This window comes from Octopus sinensis, linkage group LG30, assembly GCF_006345805.1.
Source record: "Octopus sinensis linkage group LG30, ASM634580v1, whole genome shotgun sequence".
Classification (NCBI taxonomy): domain Eukaryota; kingdom Metazoa; phylum Mollusca; class Cephalopoda; order Octopoda; family Octopodidae; genus Octopus; species Octopus sinensis.
The window spans coordinates 14,717,916-14,727,915 of record NC_043026.1 but is presented as its reverse complement, the minus strand read 5'-3'; the positions used below and the strand labels follow the sequence as shown (position 1 = coordinate 14,727,915).

The 10,000-nt window shown below is 39.6% G+C and overlaps 1 protein-coding gene across 4 annotated transcripts in view; it reads left to right on the top strand.

Moving 5' to 3' along the window:
* Positions 1–9,997, top strand: part of LOC115226511 (hybrid signal transduction histidine kinase A) — a 39,409-nt gene extending 29,412 nt beyond the window's left edge. The window contains exons 9-14 of one of the 4 annotated variants that reach the window (XR_005004321.1): positions 1,970–2,017; positions 4,243–4,362; positions 6,344–6,445; positions 7,789–7,880; positions 8,087–8,620; positions 9,825–9,997. Coding sequence is in view for 3 of the 4 variants with exons in the window: in XM_029797506.2 (XP_029653366.1) it covers positions 1,970–2,017; positions 4,243–4,362; positions 6,344–6,445; positions 7,789–7,880; positions 8,087–8,348 (624 nt within the window). In the remaining variant the exon portion in view is untranslated. Of the gene's footprint in view, positions 1–1,969; positions 2,018–4,242; positions 4,399–5,065; positions 5,232–6,343; positions 6,446–7,788; positions 7,881–8,086; positions 8,753–9,824 lie in introns of those variants that run through there. The other 3 variants (XM_029797506.2, XM_036515029.1, XM_036515031.1) reach the window with 3 other exon arrangements.
* The last annotated feature ends 3 nt before the right edge of the window (positions 9,998–10,000 follow it).

Sequence of the window (10,000 nt, the reverse complement as noted above, 5' to 3'; positions counted from 1 at the left end):
AAAACTTTCTAAACATCAAATTCTATGGCTAGAAGCCCCACCCTCCTGGGCCCAAATTTAGCTTTGAAATAATGTACTTTATTGCAAGTTGTGATACATTAAGCTGTTGGATTGCAAGTAAGTTGAGGACTGTCCCCGCAGTGACATCGTGGAGATGGACTGTTTTCCCTGCTGACATGAATTGGATGGTTCATAGGGATCCGTCTAGATTCAGTTCACTCTTGGCTTGCCCTCGACACCTCCATACCCTTCCTGACACCAGCCACTGTACAGAGTGCACTGGGCACATCTTATCCATGACACCATTACTAGAGACGACTGCCATGTCTTTGGTAAAACCCTTTGGTGGAATAACTAGGTAAGACCCCGGGACTTATTCTTTTGTAAGCCCAGTACTTATTCTATCGGTCTCTTTTGCCGAACCGCTAAGTAACGGGGACATAAACACACCAGCATCAGTTGTCAAGCAATGCTAGGGGGACAAACACAGACACACAAACACACACACGCATATATATATATTTATATACATATATACGATGGGCTTCTTTCAGTTTCCGTCTTGTTGTTCCCTTCAATCTCTGGACTTCCTTCACTCATCAGTCACTTTATGGTGTGCCCTAGCTGGAATTACAGTGGCCCCTACATAGGTGGAGTCACCTTGTATACCGTGAGATTAGAGAGTCCTCGCCATTCTGTGATGCGTTCATTCACACAGGATTCTGGAGTCGAGGAACTGAAGAGAGGAGCAATGAAGAACGAGGGTGGGTGGAAAAGGGGTGGCCAGTGTGATTGACGATTGGATACAGAGTGATTGTGAAGAGAGGGGTTGATCGACAGTGAGAGGTGGGGAAAAATGTATACACACACATGTTTATGTACTCACACACACACAAGTACACATACACACACAAACATAGGCTCTGTGCAGCATATATAAGCTATTGGGGTGGAGGCGCAATGGCCCAGTGGTTAGGGCAGCGGACTCGCGGTCATAGGATCGCGGCTTCGATTCCAGACCGGGCGTTGTGAGTGTTTATTGAGCGAAAACACCTAAAAGGTCCACGAGGCTCCGGCAGGGGATGGTGGTGATCCCTGCTGTACTCTTCCACCACAACTTTCTCTCACTCTTACTTCCTGTTTCTGTTGTACCTGTAATTTCAAAGGGCCGGCCTTGTCACTCTCTGTGTCACGCTGAATATCCCCGAGAACTACGTTAAGGGTACACGTGTCTGTGGAGTGCTCAGCCACTTACACGTTAATTTCACGAGCAGGCTGTTCCGTTGATTCGGATCAACCGGAACCCTCGTCGTCGTAACCGATGGAGTGCTTCCAATCCCAAATAAGCTATTGGGAAAGACTCAAGAGATTGAGACTCTATTCCTTAGAGCGTAGGCGAGAAAGATATGCCATAATATACATCTGGAAGATCCTAGAAGGACTTGTCCCAAACTTTGGCATCGAGAGTTACACAAATGCCAGAACTGGGCGCCACTGCATAGTGCCAAGGACTCCAAATTTGCCATCAAGATGTAGGACAAGATACTGTGATAGCCTGGGCTTCCGAGGCCCACAGCTTTTCAATATCCTCCCGAAGAACCTGAGAGACTTGCATGGGGTGGATGCAGATGTCTTTAAAATAAAACTGGATCTCTTCCTGTCAGGTGTCCCAGATGAACCAACTTCACGGCAGGAGGTGCAGATGAGGGCAGCTGCATCGAACTCTCTCATGCACCAAATGGCAATTGCTAAAAAGCATTCGTGAAGTAAAATCATGTAGCAACACCAAATGGCCGTGCCCCAGCATGGCCACAGCTTGTGAGCTGAAACTAGATAAAAATAATAAATAAAACAAAATATAAATGAATATACTTGGAGGTTGTAAAATATTCTAAATATAATTATACATCCCAAAAATGATGCGTGTGTGTGTGTGAGACAACACTAAGAGGTGTCTTTATATTTGTAGAAAGATTTTGCTGATCTTTTGGAGAAACTGAACGAGAAATTTAAGAAGGTAAGTCACATATATTTCTCTCTCATCTTTATATATAAAAGTGAAGTTGTGTGTCTGTCTGTCTCCTACAATTTAGATTCCTAACTACTCCCTCATTTTGCGGTGCAGTGTAACCAGAAGCGGGTATCTTATAGTCGTGATTCATATCGAGCCCTTCTGGGTATTAGCGCGCGTCTACGATGAGTCTACGATTTAAAAAAAAAATTACCATCATTTTTTCCCATTTTTAATGCATTTTTTTGCTATTATATAAGGGAAGTAACTCTCTAAAAATGTATCATTCAATCTCAGAACGTAAAAAGCTACAGTAACACCCCCCTTTGTGGTTAGCCATATTGAGATGGCTATTATACTTTACATCTCTAAAAATGCTTATATAGTTATTTCCCTTTCAAACCCGAGCAACGCCAAGCGATACTGCTAGTTTTATATATATATATATATATATATTATATATATATATATATAATAATAACAAAGGGTAAAATTAATTAATTAAGAAGTAATCAATAATTTCACCAAGTAGAATTCGGCATGAAAAAAGGACCATTTCATGGTAAACTTAAGTGATACTTAATAATTAGGGTTCAGCAAAGATTTGCTTTACCACATACCGAAGTTTAGAAATAGCAGCCAAAAAACGTTAGCTATTTCTTCTACTTTAAAATACTTGAAAATACTTGAATACTTGAAATACTTGTGGTTTGTTTTCAAGTATTTTGGTTTTTCTGGGAGTCCCTTTTAAAGTAGAAGAAATAGCTAACGTTTTTTTGCTGCTATTTCTAAACTTCGGTATGTGGTAAAGCAAATCTTTGCTGAACCATAATTATTAAGTATATATATATATATATATATATTATAATAAATTAGAGATAAAACCACTATTAGGCAAATCAAATAATGAAAAACATAAGCCAATACATAAAATTAATTTAATTTATATTATTTTAAATATATATCAAAAGTATTAAAAGTTTAATAAAAGATAAAGAGTAAAACACTACGATCGTTTCATGGCTGTACAATTCGAATAACAATAATTTAAATTCAATTAATAATTCGAGTTATGGTTACAGTCAATCTTCAGGTTAATTGAAATATCTAAAAAATAATCAGAAATATTTAACAATATTTTAAAGATATAAATAATATAATAATTTTACTTATAATAAACTCTATTATCAAACTAGAAACATAAAACTTAACAATTATGATTATATCAAAATCGACTATAATGTTAAATATTAATTTTAATTTATAAGGTAGGAAACCCACCAATAATCTAATATCGGTATTAATCTATATCTAATTACATAAATATTTAAAAATGACTATTATATATAAATTATCAATGAATATATATATATATAATATATATATATATATATATATATATATATTATAATAAATTAGAGATAAAACCACTATTAGGCAAATCAAATAATGAAAAACATAAGCCAATACATAAAATTAATTTAATTTATATTATTTTAAATATATATCAAAAGTATTAAAAGTTTAATAAAAGATAAAGAGTAAAACACTACGATCGTTTCATGGCTGTACAATTCGAATAACAATAATTTAAATTCAATTAATAATTCGAGTTATGGTTACAGTCAATCTTCAGGTTAATTGAAATATCTAAAAAATAATCAGAAATATTTAAACAATATTTTAAAGATATAAATAATATAATAATTTTACTTATAATAAACTCTATTATCAAACTAGAAACATAAAACTTAACAATTATGATTATATCAAAATCGACTATAATGTTAAATATTAATTTTAATTTATAAGGTAGGAAACCCACCAATAATCTAATATCGGTATTAATCTATATCTAATTACATAAATATTTAAAAATGACTATTATATATAAATTATCAATGAATATATATATATATATATATATTATATATATATATATATACACACATAAGATACATATATAGAGTGGTGAATATTCGTTATAAATATCACCACCAGTGACCCAGTATGTATAAATAGTCAATAGACATCATATTCATATTTTAAAATAGAAAATTACCCTTTAACAGGTAATTTTTACATGCTAGAAATAGCAGCCAACACGGCCAAAACCACAATTTAATAGCAAATTTCGAAGTAAAAGAAAAAAAATATATATATATATATATATATATATATGTATGTATGTATGTATGTATATAATCCTGTGTGTGTATGTGTTTTCTCAGGAAGCTAATATGATGAACTGTGACAAGTGTGGAGGCAAACACCAGCGAATCCCTCTCTCTCGAGCTTGGTACAGTGCTCGTTACTGTCAATCGTGTAAGACAAACCATGCAGCTAACGAGGTAAGTGATACTGTCTTTTAATTATGTTCCATATGTAGCTGACCAGTGAAGGCGCAATGGCTCAGTGGTTAGGGCAGCGGACTCGCGAACATAGGATCGCAGTTTCGATTCCCAGACTGGGCGTTGTGAGTGTTTATTGAGCGAAAACACCTAAAAGCTCCACGACGCTCCGGCAGGGGATGGTGGTGATCCCTGCTGTACTCTTTCACCACAACTTTCTCTCACTCTTACTTCCTGTTTCTGTTGTACCTGTATTTCAAGGGGCCGACCTTGTCACTCTGTTTCACGCTGAATATCCCCGAGAACTACGTTAAGGGTACACGTGTCTGTGGAGTGCTCAGCCACTTACACGTTAATTTCACGAGCAGGCTGTTCCGTTGATTCGGATCAACCAGAACCCTCGTCGTCGTAACCGACTGAGTGCCTCCATCCGAGGCTCCGGCAGGGGGTGGTGGTGATTCCTGCTGTACTCTTTCACCACAACTTTCTCTCACTCTTACTTCCTGTTTCTGTTGCACCTGTATTTCAAAGGGCCGGCCTTGTCACTCTCTGTGTCACGCTGAATATCCCCGAGAACTACGTTAAGGGTGCACGTGTCTGTGGAGTGCTCAGCCACTTACACGTTAATTTCACGAGCAGGCTGTTCCGTTGATTCGGATCAACCGGAACCCTCGTCATCGTAACCGACGGAGTGCTTCCATTCCATGTGGCTGACCACATTCCCTAATGTTCTTTGGGACGTTTTGGCACAGCCCTTTCGGTTTCACCTCCATTCGGTCAGTAATTTGAAATGCTGACTTCAGCAACGCCCAAAAGGAATCAAAATACGAAAGCCATGGGACCATTTTTCTGAAGAGGAAAAAAAAAAACTCCTGAAACTAATATTATGAGAGATTAATTTCATTTTAAAAATTCTTCCTTTTTTTTTTCTCTTACTTGTTTCAGTCATTTGACTGCGGCCATGCTGGAGCACCGCTTTTAGTCGAGCAACTACTTACCACACAGCCACTCCTGCGCCTCCTGTGTGCGAATAGATGAATTGAAAAAAATGGAGTGAACAAGAAAGGGTTAGGGTTGGACAGTTATTTTTTAACCCTTTTGCATTTAAACCATCTATATCCGGCCAAAAATATTCTGCCTGTTTTATGTTCAAACTGGCCAGATCTGGTCTCTCACACCAACCCTACAATATCGTTTTAAAAATTAACAGCTACCTCATTAGAATCTCAAAGCTACAAGATAATGCCTGATTAGTTCAAGGCAATGTGGATAAAAAAGGATTAATTTTGGCAGAATAATCTGAACCCTAAAGGGTTAAGACTACCCTTAACATTCAGGATTCCAGTTCCAGCTTTTTGGTAAGTGTCCAGACTGTCCTTTGGACTGACTCAACTGTAGCATGGACAAAAAAATGCCTCTTAAGTTTGTCTGAAAGGGTTGTGCCCGAATGACCTGCTTGAGTACGGCCATGCTACGGCATCAAAATCAGTAAGCCTTATGCCAGCTCTTGGTTAGCATGCCAGCAGTGGGATGAAATCTCAAAGATATGTTTAATCACTACATTACTTCAAAAACAATTGTAGTGATTAAAAAAATTACTGTCCAACTGTACCCCTTCTTGTTGACTCCAATTTTTTTCAAATACCTGTGTGTGTGTCATGGCTGGAGAAGTACTAGGAATTGACACTGGTCAGTAGTGTTGGTCTATTTCGTCTGCCATTACGTTCTGAGTTCAAATTCCGCCAAGGTCGACTTTGCCTTTCATCCTTTCGGGGTCGATAAATTAAGTACCAGTTACGCACTGGGGTCGATGTAATCGACTTAATCCATTTTGTCTGTCCTTGTTTGTCCCCTCTATGTTTAGCCCCTTGTGGGTAATAAAGAAATAAGTAGTGTTGGTCTATATGGGTCCATAATTGCTGATTTTGTGGGTTTGCTGTGTTTGCAAATATTAAGTTTGTTGTTGTCTTGTTTATCACAGGGTGATGTCTGGGCTGAATCAACAGTTTTGGGTTTCTTGTGGCACTACTACACCTGTATAGATGGAGTTATATACGACATAACAGAGTGGGTCTCTTGCCAGGTAACTACCACAACCATTTCTGCTTCTTTCTCTCTGCTTTACTCATTTGCTCTCCTCTCTCTCTCTCTCTCTCTCTCCTTCCTCTCCCTTTCTGTTTCTCTTTCTGTCATCTTGTCTCTCTTTTTTCTTTTCTCTCTGTGTCTCTCCCTCTCTTTCTCTATCATCTTGTCTCTCTCTGTCTTCCCCTCTATCTCCCCCTCTCTCATTTTCTCTCTCTCTCTCTCTCTGCTCTGTTTTAATTAAAGATATCGTTAGGAAAGGCAGCAAGCTAGCAGAATTGTTAGCATGGCCAACAAACATGCTTTGCAGCCTTTGTCCATCTTTACGTTCTGAGTTCAAATTCCGCTGAGGTTGACTTTGCCTTTCATCCTTTCAGAGTTGATTGAGTACCAGTTGCATACTAGGGTCGATCTAATTGACAGACCCCCCCCCAAAAAAAAAAGGCCTTGTGCCTAGAGTAGAAAAGATCGTTATCATTATAATTAAGGTGGCAAGCTGGCAGAATCATTAGCACGCCGGGCGAAATGCTTAGAATTTCATCTGCCACGACATTCTGAGTTCAAACTCCACTGATGTTGACTTTGCCTTTGATACTTTTGGGGGTCGATCAAATAAGTACCAGTTATGTACTGGGGTTGATGTAATTGACTTAATCCCTTGCCCCAAATTTGAGGCCTTGTGCTTCCACTAGAAAGGGTTATTTTTATTATTATTTGAGGCCTTGTGCTTCCGTCTGGCACCTGTGTGGGTGGCACGTAAAAAGCACCCACTACACTCATGGAGTGGTTGGCGTTAGGAAGGGCATCCAGCCGTAGAAACACTGCCAGATCTGACTGGGCCTGATGCAGCCTTCCAGCTTCACAGACCCCAGTTGAACCGTACAACCCATGCTAGCATGGAAAGCGGACGCTAAACGATGATGAGGATTCAACATCAATGGAATTAATCTATCAACATCAATGGAATTTGTAGCTGTGATACCAGTGCCGGTGGCACGTAAGAGAACCATCCAAACGTGGCCGTCTGCCAGCTTTGTCTGGTCCCCGTGCCGGTGGCACGTAAAAAGCACCATCCGATCGTGGCCGTTTGCCAGCCTCGTTTAGCACCTGTGCCGGTGGCACGTAAAAGGCACCCACTACACTCTCGGAGTGGTTGGCGTTAGGAAGGGCATCCAGTTGTAGAAACACTGCCAGATCAGACTGGAGCATGGTGCAGCCTTCTGGCTTCCCAGACCCCAGTTGAACCGTCCAACCCATGCTAGCATGGAAAGCGGACGTTAAATGATGATGATGATTATTATTATTATTATTATTAATGTATTTGTTGATTTGTTTGCATTTCAGAAGAAACTGTTCAAACATATGAAATCGAACGCACATCGGGTCTCTTATAGGATTGAGCCAACAACGAACAAGACAAAATCTTTCTGGACTGGGTAAAGTAGAGATTCTTGCTCAAGACATTTAATGATATCGGTGATGGTTGTTCAATCTGCTGTATGTGCATGCATGTGTGTGTGTGTGTGTGTGGATACATGCATACATCTTCTTCCTCTTCATCATCATCATCATCATCATCATGAGTTAACATCTGTCTTCCTTGTGTATATATTTAATGATGTAATTTTATTTGTTTTTGCAGGGAAAGCGAAGTGGATGACTTCATTCATGACCTCCTCAACATGAGTCGACAATCCAATGGTTCTGGCCCTCCACACTTCAACAACAACAACAACAGGTATAACACCAGTAGTGGTGGTGGTGATGGTGGTAGCAGTGGTGCAGGGTCTTTCTTCACCCCACCCTCATCGGCTTCGTACCCTCCGACCTCAGGCTCAACCACTACCACCAATGCTACAGCTGGTCGTAGCACCAAGCGAAGACGGAGAAAGAAGAAGAACTGAGGAGAAATTTTGGGTAGATGGATTGTCAGATTTTGTTGGAGGTGGTCATCTGTTTATGACGTCATGCAAACCGTCAGTGCATTTGGCTATGATGATGATGATGATGATAATGATGACAATTATAACGACAGCATTTACGGTGATAATGCTGACGGCTTAGCCACTGTCGTGATGACAGTAAAGATTGTAATGATGAGTGTGGTGATGACAGTGAAGTCTAATGATGACAAGTGTGGTGACAGCTGTAAAGACTTGTGATGACAGGAAAGACTGTAGCAGCCTTCAAGGCGTTGTTTTGTCAGAGCCATCCACAGACAGTTATCAACCATCAAATAATAAAAATTCTATCAACTTCAAGCTTCATTTTTTTATCATTTTCCCTTTTACAATAAAAACGAAACTTTGAGATTTTCTCTTCCTTTCAAACATTGCTTTCCGTTAGGGGCAATTTTCACGTAGCTGCCATCTGTTAAGAGTGCTTTCCAAAGTAAATGTCTTGGGTATCCCAACTCTTATCTGCATGTCTGTGTGTGTGTGTGAATGATTTGAGAAGCCATGCCAGATCAGACTGGGCCTGGTGCAGCCTTCTGGCTTCCCAGACCCCAGTTGAACCATCCAACCCATGCCAGCATGGAAAGCGGACGCTAAACGACGATGATGATGATGATGATGTAGATCCTGTAAACAAGAAACCCTATTGTGTTCTGGTCCCTTGTACTTCAACTCCTCATCCCCTAGCATATGGTCGCCTCCCTCTCTACTGCAGCCCTACTCCAGGTTAAGGGGCTGGTGTCATGAAAATAAGCACTCAGTATACTTTCTGAAGTGGTTGGCATTAGGAAGGCTGATCAGCTCGGGAAACCATCCTAAAACCCACGTTTGAGTAGGATGCAGTTATTGCAGGCTTTGGATGCTGTCGATCTGTCCAATGCAACAAAGCATGAAGATGGACATTAGAGAAATGATGAAGGCAATGATACACATACAAGATATGGTCAAAAAGCATTGGAACCGTTGCCGTGGTAACGAAACCGAAGCATGTAGAGTGGGGCCACTTGGCACGGCTTGACCTTCCAACCTGCAACATTCTTGGTCACTTCCTTTGTTTTATTGCATTGCTTGGAAGAGGAGTTGCAGGGAATGGTTCCATCAAGGGGAATGATCCTTGGTAAAGTGTAGTAGGGGTTCAAAAGGGGACAACTTGGAGGGAGATTTAAATACGGAATTGCTATGGGTTGACATTTTCTTTTTATCACTTGTCCTGTTTCGATACTTTGGGGTCAGACCTCATATATTTTTTTGTGTTTGTGCATGGGTAGACACACACACACACACACACACACACACACACAAGCATATATGTAATAATTACTCTCCCATCATCATCAACATCTGTTTTTCCATGCATGTCTGATTCGGTTAGTAAAGATTGTAATGATGAGTGTGGTGATGACAGTGAAGTCTAATGATGACAAGTGTGCTGACAGCTGTAAAGACTTGTGATGACAGGAAAGACTGTAGCAGCCTTCAAGGCGTTGTTTTGTCAGAACCATCCACAGACAGTTATCAACCATCAAATAATAAAAATTCTATCAACTTCAAGCTTCATTTTTTTATCATTTTCCCTTTTACAATAAAAACGAAACTTTGAG